Source organism: Vollenhovia emeryi, unplaced genomic scaffold, assembly GCF_000949405.1.
Source record: "Vollenhovia emeryi isolate VEMERY1.0 unplaced genomic scaffold, V.emery_V1.0 DF939150.1, whole genome shotgun sequence".
NCBI lineage: Eukaryota > Metazoa > Arthropoda > Insecta > Hymenoptera > Formicidae > Vollenhovia > Vollenhovia emeryi.
The window spans coordinates 1,990,706-2,012,758 of record NW_011967216.1 but is presented as its reverse complement, the minus strand read 5'-3'; the positions used below and the strand labels follow the sequence as shown (position 1 = coordinate 2,012,758).

At 44.2% G+C, this 22,053-nt stretch overlaps 1 protein-coding gene across 1 annotated transcript in view; it reads right to left on the bottom strand.

Annotated features, from left to right (window-relative positions):
- LOC105565700 (dipeptidase 1-like) overlaps positions 1 to 22,053 on the bottom strand; it is a gene marked incomplete at its 5' end in the record, with an annotated part of 105,946 nt that continues 83,893 nt past the window's right edge. The window contains 8 exons of the mRNA XM_012019107.1: positions 1 to 177; positions 757 to 895; positions 1,886 to 1,961; positions 2,514 to 2,598; positions 5,856 to 6,032; positions 10,721 to 10,790; positions 15,775 to 15,925; positions 19,966 to 20,098. Of these exons, the coding sequence (XP_011874497.1) occupies positions 88 to 177; positions 757 to 895; positions 1,886 to 1,961; positions 2,514 to 2,598; positions 5,856 to 6,032; positions 10,721 to 10,790; positions 15,775 to 15,925; positions 19,966 to 20,098 (921 nt within the window). The remainder of the gene's footprint in view (positions 178 to 756; positions 896 to 1,885; positions 1,962 to 2,513; positions 2,599 to 5,855; positions 6,033 to 10,720; positions 10,791 to 15,774; positions 15,926 to 19,965; positions 20,099 to 22,053) is intronic.

The following is a 22,053-nucleotide window of genomic DNA, read 5'->3' as shown; positions in this document are numbered from 1 at the left end:
CAGGCTCCAGTAATAGCGCGGCACCCGCAGGATCTTGGGCGATCGCGCAAAGTCGAGAAATCCCGGCACGATTGTCCTCAAAGAGGATCAGGACGCGCCGTAGACGCAGGCCGAGTTGTCCGGTGGACTGATCTTCTCCACGGGCAGCACCGCCGCCCTGTGCCACTCGTCGCGGACCTATTACCGGAAAAGACAGCGATTATGAGCTACAGCGAGATAAGAAACGGAAGTCGATCCGCGTCCGACGTCATCTTTGGAATCTCTTTCCAGGAAAGAAATTATCGAGATCGATCTTTTCGGGAAGATAATTTCGCGGTCTTCGCAGCTAATTTTTCTGTGAGTATATTAACGTATTATTTCACTGTTTTATACACAGATTTTCCATAAATTTTTTGCACCTCTTATTTCAACCATTCGATATGTCTATGTCTGCTGTTTACTTCTTGATGTCGTAAGATTATCTTTATTCCGAACGTGAAGATAATTCCGATAAATAAAAATGCGAAAATAGGAGTCAAGGTTGTAACGCGTTCAATTGGCTTGGCGCGTGTGCAACAAAGAGTGTTAAAACTTTAACAACCGGCCAACAGCTGATAAATTCAGCGCGCGCGATTAATCGTGGCCAGATATCCGGAATTACGCGGCTGTTGCATAGGATTACGTGTTTTTCGTTCGAGCCGAAGCGCTTTTCGTTTACAACCGATCGTAAAAGAACTGCAGGCGCTCCGTAGCCGATTAAAAGCGGACGTCTCGTACCTGCTCGACTTTCGCGAACACCCTCAGCAAGTTGAGGCCGGCTAGTTTCTTGATGTCCTCCTCCGTCCACGTAGGATCCTCCAGCAAGGTGGCCAATAGTTGCGGATACCTCGAGACATCCTCTAAACCCGTGGGAGTGCTGCAAAGGGGACAAATCTCGTGAGGATCAAACGATCTTCTTAACTCGGCTGACTCTCGAGGTAACACTCAGAGAACGACGATAAGTTTCGCCGCGTCCGCGTTACTTTTATTTTTCGAAGGAACGTCGTCGGAATAAACTGAATAAGGGCTGAATCGTGCGTTTTCAAAAACGACATGAATCGCGTATTTTTAGCTAACCCGAGTATCTAGTGTCGTAAGACTGGTCTTCAATACTTTCGCTCGGTTTTGTACTCGCAATTGACGTGCGTCCCACGCGTTATTGCGGACGCACGAGCTTTCGCGATTCCGTGGCACGTTAGTTCCGAGCAGTTTCTCATTATTATTATGAAAAAGTTGAACCTGAAGATGGAGAGTGACTGTGCGCAATTAGCTAGCTTATTAGCGAGACACGATGTAAGTTTAATCGTTAAAATTATAAAACGTTCTCTGTTCGACTAGGATGATTTTATCGAGCATTTTAGGAGCGAGCAAAATTATTATAATTTTGTTTTCGCGCCCCATACAAAGGAACAACAGCCGTATCTAGAGTGTTAAACCGAGGTAAATTTTGGAAGAATTATTGCGAGGAGAAAAAAGAAGTGCGGAAAGTTGCGCTAGCGACGATATATTTTACCATGTATTACAAGAACCATGATAGGCACTTTGTGAAAGTTTCATAGCTGCGAAACAAAAGCAGTTCCTTGGGCATTGTTTCTTGCGTCCTCCCCCATAAAATTAACCTCCCGGGACTCGCGGGCTTCTCAAAACAAGCGAAGCAATTATCCCCGAGTGTTATAAAAGTGGGACTCTCTCTCTCTCTCTCTCTGTAGGTTAAATACATATTTACGCCGAGCTCTCCGGATTTTATCGCGGCCCTTCCGACGAGATTAATCGTAAACGTTATTGAACCAAATTACTTTTATGGCAATGTCTCTGAGTGTCTCCGCCTCGCGCGCGCGAAAAACGGACATGGCGAAAGAATAATTACAAATTTATCCCGTCGAAGCCCGCTCCGATCCCAACGTGATCGATCCCCGCCACCTTTCGAATATGATTGATGTGTGCTGAAACAATATACAGGGGCCTTAATCATTCTGTTCCGGCGGCAGCGCGCGCGTCGCAGGGTATTTTAATATAAAATATTTTAATATAAATGCATGCGCGTTTGCCTGTGGGAATAAAATGTGATTGGGGAATAACGCGGTTATGAGGTAACGCGTTTACGACATCGTCATGCATGCATAGGTAAAATAAAATGTTTTGTTATTGTCGGGACACAACGTGGCTCTGCTCAAATATTTGCATGCGTTAAAGTAGAGGCGAACGTATATCCCACTTAAATGAACGAGCAAGATGAATCGCGATAAGCGAGACACATGTTTGGCTCTCCTCACGTTCGGGCGAGGTGTCGGATACGTTTGCTCGTTTCAATTCTGCGCCTTCTCGAGAGCACGACTCCGAAAATTAAATTCGCCACGGGCAATAAGTATGAAAATGACGCACAATGCAATGCGCGCGTGTATCGCGCGTCCGCTCGCATGCAATATCGATACGGTACAATTTACTCGACCGGGGTGTAAGCTTAGCACAGTTTCGCGAATAGCGTTTGCACGTACCAATAACGTCTTTTATAGTAGCGGTGCTGTTGCATGTTATGAAGTAGGTATAAAAAGGGACCATCGCCACTCCGCCATTCTTAGCCTGTGAACAGATGCATTAATGTCATACACGCCGCGCCGATCGTATTTCTTTCGATCTTTTAAACGCGCGGCACGAAAATACGTCGCGCAGTCATTTGCAGCGGAGCCAACATTATCTCACTGCTGAAATTTACTCGCGAGAGGAATGGCCGTTTAAAAACCACACTTTTTAGAAATATCCCGTGGTCTGAAAAAAATCCGAGTATTGTAAAAGCGAATTGAATAATTTATTAATTCGTTCGTGCAGACCGTTGCAGTTGGAGAATACGCTTAAAACTAACGATAGTGCGATTGTGTCAAGGAGATCATTTATCGACGTTTCAGGTGACGAGTAGTTAATAAATTGCGATTATAAGTGTGTAAGATATCAATGAAGGATTAGTCGAGAGACCGATCGGTATAATAGTGTCGATTTAAAATAATCCAACTGACATTAATTTCTTCATTAACTCGAGTTGTTGCTTTTTAATCAACCGAGCGTGGGAAAAGCTGTCGCGGGAAACGGTTTCAAGGAACACGCAGTTGTCTATTTGATACCTAGCCTCGCTTAAACTGCACGGGCGATGTTAATTAGGGCAGCAGGACGACGCGGTTAATAACACGTTACCGGACAAGCCATCCGGCTTAGATCGCTGTTACTCATCCTCTCGTTCTGCGGGTGTAATTAAGGGAATATTGATCGCCCGCGGAGCGAGAAGAGAATGAAGTTCGTGGATATTAGATGTTAAGTTGACTTCAAGAAATCGAGGAGAATGTCGGTTAATTAATTAGCGAGACCCCGTCTTATCAGGTCTTGTCTTTCGAGGGTGGTTAACAATATTTCACGCGTACTACGTATCTCACAAGTTGAAAATGCGTTTCAGAAGAATTGGCGAGCGAAGCAATATGATTTTCCCAGACTGAGGTATTAATACGAAGTATTATAGGTGGTATTAAGGTTTTAAAATAGATTAGCGCGCGCGCCAAGTTAGTCAAAATAAAAAGTTTCTCGCTCGGAGCTCCCGGAGGGAGCTCCAAAGTGGACCGTAACGTTATAAAATATTAATACGTTCCCGGTATCGTCGCTATATATTTATACTTTTTTCATAATTTTACAATTTGTCACTTATCATTTTTATTTGCACTTTGTGCATCATTTGCAACGTAAGCTCCGTTTTCCAGATATCAATTCTTTTCACAATTATGGTACGTACGCCACGGTTCGGGATCTTGTTCAATGACCCATATAAATAATACTACAGAGTGTAAAACGGGGCGTAAAATTTGCATTGTACATCCCCTCGCGCGATAAAGCCCGAAGTGCCCGAGTTAATTGGCAATAAGTTGAATTTACTTTCGTTAACTTGAAGCTCCTTGAGCTCATCGCGTACGGTTCGACAATCGTTAATCGGCGGGCGCGCGGCGCGGCGCGGCGCGTGAGAGACGGGATGAAATTTTAATGAAGCGTCGCGTTCCTTACCCGACCAACTGTTACGCGATTAATGAAACGTCAATTATCGTGCCGCGTTTATGCCACTCGCGAGTTTAATGGGCGAGGAAAAATTTCGGGGTGGCCGCGGTTCGCGCGGGGGACGGGGGTTAGCGCCAATTGGATTAACGCCAATTCGCGGCGGTGGGTACGAGCGGAATTATCGATAATAACGCGGATCAAGCCGCGGAACTTGCACTCGCGCTATTTCACCGCCCGTTGCTTCCGTCGCTCGAAATTCTTTTGACTAGAGACCCTGTAATCAGAGACTGGCCATATCAATCTTCTTACGATCGTAGAATCGCAGAAGAGTGAGATAGCCTATGTTTCTCTCTGTGAGAGTGAGAGATTCTCACGATTCTGCGATCGTAGAAGAGTGAGACAGCCTATGTTTCTCTCTCACTCGCAGGAATTTGACGAACTCTCATGGCCAGTCTCTGATTACAGGGTCTCTATTTTGACATATCTCCGCGCCGGGGAAAGAGAGAGAGGGGGGAATCTGCGCTCCTTCGTCGATCGCGAATAGTTTGCAGTGATCTCGTTACGCGCGAACTCGAACAATTCGCGCGGTCGACGTTACTTTGCGTTTGATAATACCCGGACGTTCTTGCGCGCTTCCTCCGACTCGCGCCCCGCGTTTTACAACTTCGCGGATCGCAAACTACTCTCCTAGCGCGTTCGATTTGCACACGGCTGGCCTCACCTCGCCTGCGAATTTAATTTCGACGTTACGCATCTCACTTCCAGATATCAGATCTGTCGATAAAACTTGCGTTTAATCACTCGGCGCTGCGCGCACACCTTCGTTTTGCTCTCGCGTCTCGTTTTTACCTCCTCTTTTTACGCGCACTCGAACGATCGCGATATATAAAAAAAGCGGTTGTCGGCAGCTATTTATTTTCGCACGTACGCTTTATTCCCCCGCCCCCGTGTCATCGAAAATTCTATCGTATTATTTTTACTATTATCATACGTTTTATTGTACGTATCTTTTACCACGCTTTATTTATATCCGCACGTGTGCTTCTTCGCGATAACGTCGTTTCGATGACGTTACGTTTCTTCTAATTACAGATTTGCGTCGAAATTGTAATTAATTGGAATATTTAAATGAATTTTTCGCGAGACTGTTTTGCACCGCCGCGGCAGAATCGATAATGTTCGCGAGGGCAGCTACAGAGCGCGGCCGTGGATATTTTATTGGCCGCCGCTTCTCAAATATTACACGTATCGCAAATTCCGCAGGGTAGTTGTCGCTCACCAATACTAAACCGCACGAAAACCGAGCTTGAGGGGGAGCGAGAGCCCGGTTGGTCGGCGGTATGTATGTACGCCGACCCGAAATCAAATAATCTCGGTACGGTCGAACAAAGGCCAGGCGGCACGGCCGGAGCAACTTTCGTGCGCGCCGGTTTACATTTTCGCGAGTGGCCCGGCTTTGATTTTCCTCCATCCGTCTCTCGCGAGCGGGAGAAATATCTCATTCGTTTTCTGTACGCGGCCGCGCTCCGCTGTGTTTTCTAACTGACCGACGTGCGCGCGGCACCGCGAGACCTGAATAAATAAATAAATAAATCCGCCTGTACATATTGCAATCGACGTATCGCGCTTTTTTTTTCATCCCCCTCTCTCGCGACAGCGTATTCCGTTTGCCTCGCTGCCCGTTTCCGCGAGGAGCGCGGGATATCAGCGTCGACGGAGCTGATTCGTTTACCTTTTTCCTCCCTTCCCTCTCGTTTTTTTTAAGGGCAATCCGATTGCATTCGTGTTTATGCGACGCGGGGGCTCACCAGATTTCTGAGCACGTCGTCCGGCACGTTCCTGGTAGAATTGCACAGCGCCCGGGCAGCGCTGTGCGAGAAGATCACCGGCGCCCTCGTCGTCTGCAGGGCCGCCCTCATCGTTCTTGTCGAGACATGCGAGAGATCGACCAGCATGCCCAGCCTGTTCAATTCCCTGACAACTGCCTGCGGAATAATGAAATACGTTAAAGTCATATTTATCTGCGTAAAGTCACGCGGCTATCTTATAAAACGAGCGGATGAATCGAGCTGAATTGCGGGAGGACTCGTGATAAAATTACTGCTCCACGAGAAATAAATTGCAAATTCAGGTGAATAATGAAAACGGGTACAGACCAAACGGTAGAGAAGGGATGCCGCGCAACGTTTCAGGACTCATACTTTCCACTCGTTACTGTCTTCTCCAGACACCTCTGTATTGATTTGAAAAATACCGAGCGGTTTTTTCGAACCGTTTCTATTTTTTCAGATTAATACCCTATTTCTTCTATGAAAGATGACTTTTCAGTCAAATGACTGACGCAATTTTACATACAAAATTAAAAATGATCAGAAATGACCGCTCGGTATTCCTAGGGTTAAACGGATATTCAAGAAATGCGCTTTGAATAGAAAATATTTATTATAGTAACGAAAGCAAGGCAGGGGAATCAAAGTCTCGTAAATGTCGTCAACTCCGAGGTGATCGAAATGGGTTCGGACGAGAGGTGCGTCTATTATGGCGCAAAAGCATGTGGAGAGAGGATCGATCGATCGGGGAGAAGGAAGGAAAAATATCATGGGAAAACGGAGGAAACGCCGGCGTTTCGGCTGGCGCACATTAGCCGGGAACGCAAGCAATCGTCCATTCCATCATGCGATGGCGGGGAAAAAGCTTCGATGTATCGGCGGCCGGTCGATCGCGGCGCAGGCTCGAGCTTGGTACATTTGCGGCCCTCGGCTACCGTAAGTGTTAATCACTTTTACTTGTCTTGGCAATGGAGTGAGTTTTTAATTCTGAGGAACGTTGCGCGAGAGCACCAATGGCGTCATAAATTGGCGCGTCGGCTTCGCTCAATTTTCCCGGGTTCGGCTTGACCTATATTTCTTAATTAACGGATCATTTAATTAACCGTTAAAATGCGGGATTGCTAAAAATAATTAGCAAACAGAATTGGAAGAGCCGCTTCTCTTTGTTATTCCATCCTTCTTCTATTTTCGTTCTTTCAAACGTTTATTTTAGAGAGATCGCGACTCTTATGTCTCTGCGTATTTTCTGCAAACGTCGCGGGCAAATTTCGATAAATACAGTCCTGCCGACGCGAAACGGAAAAGGAAACGGAGGGAGGTGGGCGGAAGAACGAATCACGATGGTCTCGTTTTTCCGGCATTAAGGGCGAGGGCTCGCTTTTCTCGGCGCGCACGATTTCATGCGAACGATGCGAGTCTCGTGCGTCGATGGTAGAAAACGACGCGTATTGTTTTTGCAGCGGGACGATCTCTCTACGCGACGTTTTAGCGAGACAGGCGATTATGCGAATAGAAAACGATTTCTTACCAGCGGTATTAACAATAAAGCGAAAAACAAAACTGCTCGCATGGGAAAATAGGGCGGAAACGCGCGAATAAAGTCTACGCGGACGAGTAGAATAATATTAATTAAGTAATATTAATAAAACTCAAAGGCTATGATGTAACTGTAACTTAGCCGTGTATAAATTCTAATTTCCGCCTCGCGCTAATGTTCGCTGGATCTTTCCGATCCGTTCGGATTTAACGACGGATAATTTTCGGATTAACGGGCTCGCGCAATCGACCCGCCGCACTCGACATCGCGTTCTCGACGCAATTTCCAGTTCTTTCGCGAAATTTAAAATGGGGGGAGAAACCGGTTTTACGGCCATCTGTAGCCCGGCGGCGGGTGAAACGGCGAATTTTCGCGGTGTAATCCGATGCCTGTTGCTGGGTATCGGGCGCGCGAGCGGGACTAGGGCGAAACTAATCGTCACATCCGAAAGCCGCAATAAAATCAAGCCCGTGCTGCCTATCCATGTGACAACGCCGCGAGCTATCGCCATAATTTCACGATATATCACCTCGTCGCGCCAACTGCGATTCAAGATGCGTGCACGTGCGCGCGCGCGCGCCCTGATGAATGGGGGCCGGAAAATGTGGGTCGTGTTCAATGGAAATAACAGGCCAGAAGAACAAGGGAGTAAAGGGTAAAAATGTCGGTCGAATTGCGCATTCGTCCGCACACACGCGGTGCGCAGTCGAGCTCTCCTCGGCCGGGGATGCCCCGTCCGTCGCCGGAAACATGTACAGCTGCGCGACGTTACGGAAGACCGAACGTGTACGGGGAAGCGCGCGGGAAATTTTCAGATAATTCCGTTTGTCTTCCCCGAACGAGCCGTGGGCGTCGCGACGTTTCCAGTTGAAATTCGTCGCGGCCGATTCCGACCTACTGGTTTGCTTACGAGAGCCAATCAGGATTTTAAGTCACCTGATCTTAAACTCTGCATCTTTATTGGTTCTCGTAAGCAATCCAGTAGGAAAAATAGTATGGTGTGCCGTTGGCTTTAGATCCCGAGCGTAACTCTACTCTCGTTTGCGATTCCGTTCAATTATCGATTTTCGACTCGACGTTTCGATCGATTCGACGTTTCAAGTTGTCTGCCGGGCTCATGTCTCCCCTTCGTCTGCATCCCGGGACTCTCGTGCAACGCGAGAGAGATCTCTCTTCTTCAGAGCAGAGAAGGCCGAGCTAACGACGCGCACAAAGTGGATTGTGCCTAATTAAAAATATTTCGGCATCGCGAACGGAGGGAGAGGACGATATTATTTCCGAGACTTGTAGATTATCGGAATTCCGCGGCGAAATGTTCGCCCTCGACGCCGGGCTACCAGCAATAACACTTTTGTACCGCCGGTGTGTTTCAATATAGCCGGCGGTGTGTCGCGACAATCGAGACACGCCAGGCAACACGACTTTTCGTTTGCGTAGCAAATAGAACGCGGTTGATATCGCGCGTGCAGGAAATTCTTTTTGCCGAGTAATTTATTGTAGCCGCGGCTCAGCCACGTTTACCGTTTTTCGATAGCCGGCTACAACGTGTGCCGAAGTGACGCAGCCGAATTGGCAATATCCATTAATTAAGCTTTCTATCTTCGATTTTCAGGAAGGAGTAAATTATACGTGCGTAAATAACGCGCTGAAATACGGAGGGGGACGCGAAAATATCTGGATCGTGTCCGATAAAAATGATTCACATTCCGGAGTGTGATACTCTTCGGAAAGACGTTACGGCGACAGCGAATTATTTCTAATTACCGAAAATTTTCGGAATATCCTATTTCACTCGACGAGGGCGAACGTCGATGACAAACTGCCGGGCGTTTAGCGTTGCGCGTAGAATTTTTCTTTGGAAGACCCGCCATTTATTAATGCGAGATTTAGCCGTTGCAAGGGATGCGAGATAACGGAGGCGATTCGTTTGATTTACGCTCTCACGCGTTTTCTTCCGTTTACCTCCTCCTTACTTCCCCTTCCGCCCGTTGCCCTCGCTATTTCCTCTCTTTCTCTCTCTCTCTCTTTTTTAATCGAAAACCACCGTTGCCGCAGGATTATGAATTTTCACAAAAAGTCAATCGATGCGAAACGATCTGACGAGGTATTCGTTTCTTCCTTTTTTTTTCCGGTACGGATTTCGGGATTCGCGCGACGCGAGAATGGCAGAAATTCGCCTCGTCGAGATCACCGAACCTGTGCGTTAACGCTCGAAATCCCTCGACGAATTCTACGCGCGCGAAAGTGGGTCGGGATATAATTTTATGAACGCGGCGGAGCGACGGGAGTGATAAACGGAATGTAGGTCGGGCGCGATCAGTCGCGCGTTCGTTGACGATCATTTCCCCGGTTATACGTCGCGGAAAAATAATTCGAGCCATCGAGATCGTGAAGCCGCGATCTAAATCCCGCTACGAAAATTGGGAACGTCCCTGATGTAATGTGCCGCGTCGTGACGTCTCGTTTATTTAGATATTCCGGAAGGGTAAACCGCTGGGAAATTTTAAACGTACAGGCGCGAGGTGTTGGTTCAAATTAGCGGATATTATCTCATCGGTGTTGTTTATGCGCGCGCTGATAGACAATTTAAGCGCGAAATTTTCCCGATTCGTATAACAGTGTTATTTGCAATAATTCGCGCGCAAACGTATATCGTAAACGGAAGCACGAGGGGAAAAACGCTGACCAAAATCTTGTACACCAATGCCCACTAATCCCCAGTGGGTATTACTTTATCTTGTTATCTTATTTATCTTGTTTTATTTTACTTTATCTTTATAATGCTCCAGCAAGGCCTAATGCCCAAACTGATGTAAAAAAATGCCTAGTAATGCCCAGTAATGCCGCAAATCTGTACACCACAATGCCCTCAGCGGTTAACCCCTCGCGGAAGCAGCTTCAAAATGTTTTCAATATTAGTCGCGCTTTCATAGTCTGGGACAGACGTCTCGCGTTGATATCGCCATTTATTTAGGGAACATCTTATTCTCGCGAGAAAAAGCTGAAAATGTTTAATGCAATATTCGCGATGTGACGTACGAAGCTCATGGCGAAATTATAATCTAAACTGTCGCGCGGTCGTTTCGCGGAATAATACCGGGACGCGTCTTGGCCGGAAGTCTGCAGTATTATTTCCCCGCAGTATGTCGCGCGCGCGCGCGCGGCTCCGTTCGTGGCGGCCATAAAACGAAAACTCTTTCGGAATCGTGCATGTACGCGCGGGCATTTTTTTGCGAACGCGGATATTTTCCCGCTCGCCGAAAAAGGTAAATCCGCAGTGGAGCATACAATGTAAATGTTGACTCACTTTCCCAAATTCGCTGAGGCCCGGCGTGGAGTCCTGAGTGTTGTTCGTCTCGCCAACAGAACAGACTGCCCTGCCAAGAAAATGTCTGTTAGAACGTCGGTTTGCATCTCTCGCCGCGAAAATCCAGAGCGGTCGCACCCTTTCCCGTCTCTCTCTTTCTCTCCCCCTCGGACGAGTTTCGGACGAGAGCTCGTAGCGAGTAATATTTTCTGAAGTATCGGATTATAAAGCTCGTAAATTCATACATATTCACTATGCGTGTGTATTTCACGATCCATTTAGCGTGAATTCAAAAGAATTCCCGATGACACGGCAAATTGTCGTTCGTGAAAGCGTGCACGTCATCGATCAAAAAATAAATTATTTTACGCTCTATTTTGTCATATTTCGAAAAGCACGTATTTATCTGCCCGATATTATGTAGAATATTAATTAACAATAAGTGTTAAGCTGCGCGTTTGCCCGAAACTCAATAAGGGCGATAATCCCAAGCTTCAATATCTACGATTTTTACTCCCGACTGCTGCCAACCGAAGGTCTGGCACTACGGAGGGAGAATGCGTTTCACCGAAGCGAATTCGTTGTTGTCGATATTCTCGATAACCACAACATCTTTTGACGTCAACTGTTTTCCATTTACTTTCTTATTAACTAAGGATGGTTTAGGTCATGTAACATTGATGCAACAATGCATTCTTCGATCTGATCCATAGTGGCAAGTTATAAGGTATGGCACTGTAAACACATTCGGGCTATTCTTGATATTCTCGATAACCACACAACATCTTTTAACGTCAACTTACTTTCTTATTAACTAAGGATGGTTTAGGTCATGTAATATTGATGTAACAAAGCATTCTTCGATCTGATCCACAGTGGCGAGTTATAAGGTAGGGGCACTGTAAACAGATTCGGGCTCCTTACTATTTGTGCTCGAATAGGCATATCCGAGAAGCGTTGGGTCAAGTGATTTAGGTCAAATGTAAGCACAAACTCCGCTTTCGGGGTTGCGCACTTCGTTATCATATACGCTGCCTTTAGAATCGTTAAAGCAATCCGAAGCTCATTCGAGTTTCGTATAACTTTCCGAAAGTAACGCGTGTTTCCATTTATCTCTTTATTACAGTTAATTCTTACCGCCTGCCGGAGGCAAATTAATTGATGGTAAGGAAAGTTTCGCAATATCTCGAGATACAGTAAAAACTACCTTGCGATCGTAAATACGTAACGACTAACTATATAAATGTGTCGTATCAGTTATTTTTAACGGCAGTTCTTTCCTGAACAAATTGGATATCTCAATAATTTTATCAGAGACTATTATCGGCCGCAATTTTTTTATCTTTCTCGATAAATATTTTTTAGCAATCTCACAACTTTACGGTAAATATCTGTTAAAATAAATACTTACAATTAATTGAAAGCTGTACTATCTCGTCATCTATTTACTCTTCTAACGCTTAATAACTTTCGTAATTCAACATTTGCACAATTTTCATTTTTGTTACGAAATAAATGCTTTTAAAGCCGGAGAAACCATTAAGATCTGTTTTGATTATGAATGTATTTTGAATGTATTATGCGTTTATTTGTATTTGCGGAATAATGGAACATTCACGCATGAAATATCGAGGTGATAAAAGTGAAGAGGTTAAAAAAAAAGTAGCATAAAGGTGCGAGAGTGGTATCGAGAATCCGATAATTCTTCACGGTCGATTCTCGCTTCCCGACGTGGAAACGCCAGAGATGATTCGGCATCGTCATCTAGAACTGTGGAAAATTCAATCGGGTCGACAATCTCGCATCCCCAGGGAGGAGAGGGAGGACACGCGACGGAAAACGGAAGAAGACGAAGAGAAATGAGAGAGAGAGAGAGAGAGAGAGAGAGAGAGGGAGGGAGGAGGAGGAATAGGGTTAGAGGCTGACATTAAGCCCCGGGTACACGTCCGAAAGCAATTCGGATATTGTCCCAATAAAAGCACGCTTTTCCTCATGGATGCCGGAAATCTCAGGCCGCAGAGATGAAACCGCATTTTTACGCGACGAGTTTTCTTCAGATGTTCTCTCTGTGTGTGGTAGGCTTTCTATCGTAGACGCGCACGTTTCTGAATGTCCCAAATCGCTTTGTGACTCACGCGGCTATTATTGTATATCCTATCACAAAAAGTTGCACGGTGTTCATTGTTCTCTTTTTATTACGACATATTTGTGGCGTTGTACATACACCGCAAAGACACGCGTAAACGTCCTTAAAAACATTACCTGGATTGAATTTCAATAGCTCTTGAAAGTATTATTTTCAGAAAATCTAGTGTAATCTAAAATTGATGTAATTGGAAAAAGTACAAATTATCGATTTAAAATACGTCCTATTTTGAAAATTTCTGCTTAATATGAAATCACACGATTAATTTTATTATACGTATACACATTTCCGATAACACATTTATTCGTAACGAATCCGTCGCTCTCTCTCCTTCTCTAATTTTGACGGAACTCGACTTGATGCCGAAAAAAAAAAAACACCATTATCTCCCATGTCGAGCGTATCGCGAGACGGTATCGACGTAATTTCGGGGGAAGGGGAATTTTGTGGGTCGGTGGAGAAAAATATGTACTATCCGAAAGAAGATTTGCACGTCGAGGGGTCTGACGTGACTCCCGATTCTTATTTACTGCAGTAAGCGCAGCGGCGTCGGGGGAGACATAAAGCAGGCGAACATCGGGAAAGAGTACGGCGAACCAGGTCGGTGCCCATTGTCGTATAATACTTGGACCTTAAAGCGGCGTTAGAGTTAGTAACATTGGCGGTCACCGTCGTAATTTACATCCCGAAAACTACCGAGGCGCCTAGCGTCGCTCTCCTCGAGACGTAAATCCTATTTCACGTGGCGGGGAACACAGAGTGAGATTATTACGGTTCGAGCATGATTCCTCGCGCTCATAAAAGATACAGCGGGTAATGCGGCTACACGGCCGACAATCCCCCGAAAATTCGTCGACGGAAGAAATAGAGCGAACGTGAAAAATGTAACGAACGGTAAAGTAAAAGTCGCGAACATTGTTAGAGATGCGCTCCCGCGCGCATCATCTCTCGACGTTCTCGGCGCTGCGATTTAACGATCGTTCCCGGGCTTCGCGAGGAGAGAAAAAACAACTGGAATGTTTCAAACTTTAGTTTCCGAATTGTGAATATTATTACGGCAAAAAGATAAGAAAAACAAAAATGGGAGGCGAAGCTCGAGAGGATGGAAAAGTCGGGGCGGAAATTTTTCGTCGGTCGCTAATAAAATTTCCTTTCGACGAGGAAGATCTGCGAGTGACCGCGGCTTCGTGATAATTAAACGACCGTGGAGTCGCGCGGGAGTCGAAATGTCGCTGTTCCGCGCGCGCGTGTAGCTCTGTTTTATGGCCCGCGTAACTTGCAGCTCGCAAATAATGCAATGTTGGATTTTCCGCGAAAACGCAACTTGTCGCGGCTCATGTGACCCGGATCGAACGAACGCACATAAAAGCAGGGACTTTATTTACAACTCCACACGGCACGCGGCATCACGGGGGATGCATAAACCTCGAGGTTAAAGATCAATGTTCGCGGTGAAGGGGGAAGAGCGTTTCTGTTCCTATTCTGCGCCATTTGTTTTCGTCTCGCATTCTTGTTCGCAAAAAATGGGCGGGTAAATTAATATATGGCAGTAAAAATAAAAGTAAAAATATAATAATAAATTCCGCGACCTTTAAACTCATGTTTTATCGCGAGACGCGAGCGATTTTCTAAGATTCACTTTGATGCCATCGCGAGAAAAGACGTAACGTTGTTGCCCAGACAGCACACCATGTCTAAAAAGACAGCTTTAAGACGTCTTTAAGTCTAAAAGACGTCTTAAAGACGTCTGTATGATGTCTTTTAGATATGTGTGCTGTCTGGGTGATTTCAAAATTGTTACGAAGAAGCGACGAATTCGTGGCAATGCGTGTAAAGAGTAATATAATATAAAGATGTTGTTCTCAGGATGGACAAATGATGCGGTAGATCGAGACGGACAATGTTAGAAAGTCTGGCAAAATTGGAAAATGAAGTCGGGACAATTTGAAGAAATGTCTTTACAGTAACTGATCAAGGGGACTAAATTGTGAAAGTTGACTTCTGGATTCCGAGGTCTCTGATAAGAGATGCTACTCTCCTCTCTCTGCGAAATGGAGAGCTCTCCCTTTGCCGTAAAGTTTCTTCCTCAGACGCGCCGGAAAATAAGCGGCGGCTTCGGGGCTGCTTTCGAAATTACCGAAAAGAACTTCCGGGCGTCCAGATTTCAGGTTATTTCGGCTCTCGGTTAAGCCGATCAACCGTGGAATTGGTTTTGCCTCTAAGAGTGCATCGTGATACGAAGCACAACGAGTTTCGAGTAAGAAAAAAAACCGGATGTTCGATGAACGAGCGGCATGTACACACAGAGAAACTTCTCGAGCGCGAGGTAAGAGGAGGCGCGACAAGAACGATGCCAGAGGAAACGAAGCACCCCGCGGGATCTCGATCTTGTGAATTAGAAGGTGCAATCTTCCTCTAATGAATCGTGCATTGGCGCGAGGAACACGGCATCGGAAATTAAAGCGCACTTTTACGGCGAAATCAATATTTTAGCGAATATGATGGATCTCAAGACACCATTTTTTAGCTAAATTTATATAAAGTGGTTATTTTGGTTTGTAAATTAAATCGCAATGGAGAATAATGTGACGTATGCAAGATTGTTATTTTCATTTTAAATCGAGCAGTGCCATTCCTGTATAAAGTGCCGTAATCCATTATCAAGCATAATTCACGCGTAATTTGAAAAATTACGGGAATGTACAGCTTCTATTCCCACTTTTACTCGGTGATGAAATTCTATCGCAACGCTCTTTATGTTCTCATTAATGTTTTTCTTTTTGCCGCGTGATCGGTTCATCACGAGTCCGTTATTCCTCTCATCGAGCTTCGGATCGCGATAAATTAATTATTCCCAAGGTAGGGTTTTATATATGTATATATACGCTCCCTCGTAATTTATACTCACCAGGAGGTGTCGCACGCATGTGTCAGAGTAAGATATCGCGCTCCCAGACCGTAAAACGTCCTGAGGACACCCAAGGAATTCCCCAGGGAATGACCACCTTCCACTCCGATTAGACTTGCGATCTTGCCTTCTCTATGCGCCTCGATGAGACCTACACACACACACACACACACATACGTCTCGCGTGATCATGATTTAATGAAAAAACCTTTCGGTGTCATTTTTCTGTACCTTGCGTGCTACGATTACAGAAACTTCGTCACGTTTTGGCGATTTAACGTTGTGAACGTGACACTAAAAACCGCCGGTGGTGCTATCCAGAATAAACTTGCCGAACGGAGAATATTTAAACCTCGGGAAACACTTAAGTACACGAGTTATTCGAGGCTCATCCTCCCGCGGAACTTCGAATCATCTTCGGTGAACTTTGCTCTCGGCCGAATTACAGCTTCTTCCGTGAATCAGCCAAGTTTCGTCCGTTTTTTCGTCCTGCCTGCACCGCCAGCGCGAGTCTTATAATTTTCGCCCCCGCTTTTTTTTCCTTCCCCGGGCGAGATTAAAGTGACACTTTATGAGATTAAACCGGGCCGGCCGGATCGCGGAATTATGGTGTTCATAGATTATTTACGACCTTCGTCGGGTGAAGAGATCGGACGGAATCTCGGAAAAGTCGGTCGCGCTTTAGGCGGGTCGTGGATGAATGGAAAGATCGGTAAAAATCGGCTTTCAGATCCGCTTTCGGAAGTGCTTTCAGGAGTGCTGTCGATCGCCTCATTGAAACTTTCAGACTGCATCGAGACGGCGGTGGGATATTAAAGCCCGCTGATTTATCGTACCTTATATCGTACATGTCGATTCGCGCGAGTTATTTATTTAACTGCATATCCTAGATTTAAAGTCCGCTTTGCCGCGATATTAAAGGTGTATGTATATATATCTGTAATCTCGGGATTAATGACGGATTCGTCGGACTCGTAAACTTTTATCATCCTGTTGCTTTCCATTCGTTCGTCAATAAAAGTTCTCACACTGCGCGCTCTCTCTCTCTCTCTCTTTTTTATTGCCATACCCACGCCATTTACGATATCTTGTTTATTTCTTTGCGCAGGCTATCGGTAGATTATTATTGACGCTGGTTAATGTAATTATAACTCGATCGAATTTGTGGACCGTGGATGGTTGCGCAAATTTTTATATAGAATAAATCCGAGGATATGGGATTATAATTAAAAAACATTGAATAATTACAAAGAAAAACTGCGATAATAAATTAATATTAACCTAAAGTTTTTGCGCGCTTGCTCGATTCATCCTTTTACCATACTACGATAAGCTAAAGCGTTATATAGCATTTAATAGGATTTAATATCTTTTATCTTGATACAAGAAAGCCGCATACTCTCTTTCTCTCTTTAGAGTAACGCGCCACTGATCTCGAAAATTAAAAAGCTGTAATCTTCTCTTGTAACTGTTCTCTGCCTTACTGCTTTGAACGAAGCTCGCTTGGAAGCTGCTTGCCTTTTTCCAAAAAATAAAACGAATCTAGATGAGTATATTTCCTACTTTAACACTGTTCCCGTTTTTGCGTTATTAATTGCTATGTTTTACAGTAAGTTTACTATTACACGGCATAATATAAAAGATCTAAAGAATATCTAGGAAACATATAAGAATGTTTCATGAATTGTACATTGCACGAAATGCAATATTACAATATGATTTAACGAATGATAAATTTCACTTTTCGATTCTGTCATCGTATTAACGTGTGCCGTTATATTTTTTTATATGAATGAATATCAGAGTGCTATAAAAATTGTCGTTATTAATAACGTTTCCTCGCACTTGGCTCGTCAAATTCACGCGATAAATGTTCGAAATTGCGATATTTTTTTTTGCGTCTGTTTGGGACGCTGTTGTGGGTCAGGCTCGCATGCACGAGCCGCTGGCTTTTCCACCTTTTACCTTCTTCATACCGCGACCTCGTTTCCACTTCCCACTTGGCGAAGTTTCTCGAGCTTATGAAAATGGCTGACAGCTTTCCGGGCCGGGTTACTTGCGGTAAGTTCCCATTGCGAGGCTTTCGTTGTGAGGCCGTGCCAGTCCCACACACATTTCTTCACTCGCTCGCCAACATCGTCCGCTTTTCGGCATTTCGACGGTGTGCGTAACTTGATTTCGCATATGCGTGTTCAATCAACTGTCCATTTGCATAAGCATATTCATCGCGAGAGGCTCGAATTTTTCATTACCGGGAGATAAGCTGTGGCTCGTCAGTCGTAGAAATTGTTAAATTTCCAGCGTGAGATATTTCGGCGACTAATTGTAAGACTTGAAGGGAAATTCTATTAAGATTTCGTTGTGTTAAAAGATCAACTACTAATCTATCCGGTGTAAATTGCCTTTGCGTCTGTCATTATACAGTGTACACTATTTGCTGTGTTTTTAATCGTTTATCGATTATTTATGCAGAGTTCGCCAGGAGCTCCCGTAAAACGTTACGTTCTTATCTCTTTCTCGCGCGACCTCGATTCGATTTCAACGAGCTTATGAAAATGGCAGTCGGGTTTCCGAAGTGAGTTACTTGTCGCAAAAACTTTCACAAGCTTTCGCGTATATCCTTCCCGCTATCCTCTCCTGCTTGGCATTTTCTTTTCTTTCAGGCTGCGCGCGCCAGTTTGTTCTTTATTTTAGCGCCGCCGTTGCCTCGGCATATCTCCCCCCCCCTTTCCCCCCCGTGGATATATCGTAAAAGTAGCTATTGCATATCGATAAAATTTATTCTCCATTAGTCGATTTCACCAGCATTCCGCAAATTCTCGTTAACAGACGATAAATTGACCCATCAATTTTTAACGGCAAATGAGTTTTCGCTAAAAATAGACGTGGTTTAACCAGTCATCAGCGATAATGGACGTTCGCGAAAAAAAAATGCATTCAACATTTCGTAATCTTTTTACGTCTTACTGTATTGAGATAAACTTTGACGTACCTAATGGTTTATAACAACATTTGTAAAAATGCTGCGCGGCGTTACAGCTTTAAATTATATTATTATTAATTTTGTGTAAACTATTTCAAATGTATGTGCAGAGCGAAAGTGCGCTAATTAATTGTTACATCAAGCGACGCCCATAACGTTAAAATGATAACAAGTTAGGTGGCGTTAAACCGTCCAAGATTAAATGAAATCGCGAAGTGATAAAGGTCCGTCGATGATCCGACAGGCATTGTTTGTCTCAATCTTAATATTATTATTACGAGTACCGTTGTGTCTCTGGCTCTCGTGAATCAGAGGGGACCGTCGCCGATTATGGCGCGGGCCTAATACTTTTGTCCACGGCTGATAAATCTTCCGTAATACCAAGTTACGCCATCGAATCGAATCCAATAACGACTTTCCTCTTCAACTTCGGAGAGAAGTCGAGCAATTAATAGCGGTCCTTTATCCTCTCGAGTCGTCCCGATGAGAAACTTTCTCCAAGACCGTCGCTTTCATATCTATCGGTACTACCGGTTAGCGTGTTACATTTAATAACATAATACGGCAGTCACTAGGAATTCTTTCACTTACAAAAGGTCCACTTGAAATAAACTGAATTGCCCCCGAAGACACAACCGGGGATTCTTTTGATAATACTTTCGAGACCCACATTCATTGTACGCGCTTTGGTATTGTTGACGTTTCTGCTCAATTCAACGAGTTTTTCACTCGTGTTTGCTTGACACACATCGCATTGTTCGTGTAATATTACTGACGTTTATGACGCGCGGATTATTATTTATTAAATTCTAATCAAATAATATTGTGAAATATTTACGCATTTACAACCGCGTCGTACTCTCAATTTCCATTTTTAATTATATTATGTCAATGTCGAGAGCCTTTGTTTATTTCTGTCTTATAATTTTATTAATTACTAATTGGTTAATTATATATAATCGTAGTTATAAAATACTTTACAAAGGCGTAAAAGCAGATAATTTTACGTCTTGTAAATTGACGTTTTTTAAATTGGTAAAAATTAGTGCACGGGTCGATGAAAAATAGAAATGCAATTTTTTATACAAAAATTAAAAAATTGATATCTTGTATGAAGAAAACTTATAGTGATTGTTGTTACATCACCAGTACGATGGAAAAATGCTAAAATTGTTGATTATATAAGTCAATGCTAATGTAATACTCACCTTTGACGGAGGTAACCAGGGTTAAGTGTTGAGCATTCATTTCGGCGAGTCGACGAATCACGTCGATCTGTTCCAGTGAGAGTTGAACTGCATTTAACTGAGCGGCACCGCAAGGAACGTAGGCGGACCAAAACTGAAAAAAGAGGCAACAGCACGTTATTAGATTATTCGGAAATGACCAGTGACTGTGTCTAGAAATTTAGCTTTTAAAAACATCAACTTCTCTTTATACTTTTATCCCAATTTTCTCGCACAGGCTAATTGATCGAAAATATTTCTCGGAGAGAGGCAACATGGGAGGGAAACAATAATCGGTATTTTCGATATAAAATGATCGAATCGTACACTGAGAAAAATTTCCATCGGATAAACCAATTAAATAGTATGTCCGATGGTTAATTTTTCCGATTACGTTTTCCGATTAAATTATGGATATATCCGATGAAATGCAATTACCGGTGAAATTTGATTGAAAAACCGATCAAAGTTTTCATCGGATATACAATTTAATCGGATATATCATGTTTGCTATCATGTAATTGGATTATCCGATTATATTTAATCGGACATTTTTCTTAGTGTAGGATATCTCAACCAACTTATTAACAAAAAGGCGTTTCTTTTTTTTCGGAGAAGGTGGAAATTTGTTTGTACAAAATGGCGTATTTGTGTTGAACACTTGATGTTCTTCTCTTTCCCTTTAAACTCTCTACATTTCTATAATGAAGCGTTACTGATATAGTACGTCTACGTATATTTTTTCGCGTGCTCTGATATCGCGTGACTCCGTAGCACAGTAATATAGCCACGCCCAATTGCTCACAATGCTTTAGGATTGCCGGCGCGATAAACGTTTTGTTAACTCTTTACATTAATGAATTTGGATTTTATTTCCGCGCTGAATAGTTATTTTATCATGCGAGGAATATTATTTGCGACTTCTCGCCGGAGAGGAATTTCACAGTTATTTTGATCTCTTTTCCATATCTATTTAATTACTTTGTGTTATTAAAAATATGATATTTCGGTTGAGGTGGTAAAAAATCTCCAAATCTACGGGATTTAATTAATTAAGAGAACGTTTAGTATCCATAATTGCGTTTTAAGCAGCCTCTTTTTGTATCGTTTATTTTGTAATGCGTAAAAGAAAGTATATACGCAAAAAATTTAACATTTGAATTGAGGGAAAAGTAATGGTAAACCGAAATGAAGAATATTACTTCGGACACGTGAGGCTTCCGATTTTCCTCCGATAAAATGACGGCGAGGCACGTTTCCAAAGTCGATTTTAAATCTTCGCTCGCGCCAGGCGAAATGATCTAATTTCGCGCATGCTTACCTAATTTACGCGTAAACGCTCGGCGTCGAGTTAAACGTTTCGCGCAGCTCGGGCGAATGTTGAAATTCCTGGATCGGTCGAGCATCCGATGCGATGTGCGTCGTCGAACGTAATCGAACGTCAATATCGGCGAAGGAGACACGCGCGGCGCGGAGCAAGTTGCCGGGAATACGGGCATTCGGCCCGAATTTCACCGCGCTCTCTCGTAGAGGCTTTGAGAGAGCTAGCGTTACCAATTACTCGGCGGTCTAATTAACATTGAGTTACCGCGCACTGGCGTAAATATTGAATTTCAGTTCTGGGTGTAGTCTAACGCGATTGGCATCCCCGATTCTCATTGCTGCCGCGCGGTCCTCTTCTCCGACATCAACGTTATTATACTAATCGCATGACGGCATGGACGGGCAGAATGGCGCGCGCTTCGGGATGGCGAGGATATGAAAGAAACACGACGGGTAGAAGGCTGATAAGCCGGGGGAGGGGGGGGGAGAGGCGAGAGACGCGAGAAGCGAGACACGAATGGTCACGGAAGTGTCGCGCGCGACTCAAACGAATTCTCTTTCGACAGGGGAAATCGGAGCCGTCGTCTCGGCGTGTGGCGTTTCACGAGAGGCCTTTTGACGCCGCAATCCGGACGCCGAATAGTACACAAACGCGTACACTTCCGCGTGACGTTACGTAGCAGAGAGAGAGAGATAGAGAGAGAGAGAGAGAGAGAGAGAGAGAGAGAGAGAGAGAGAGAGAGGAGG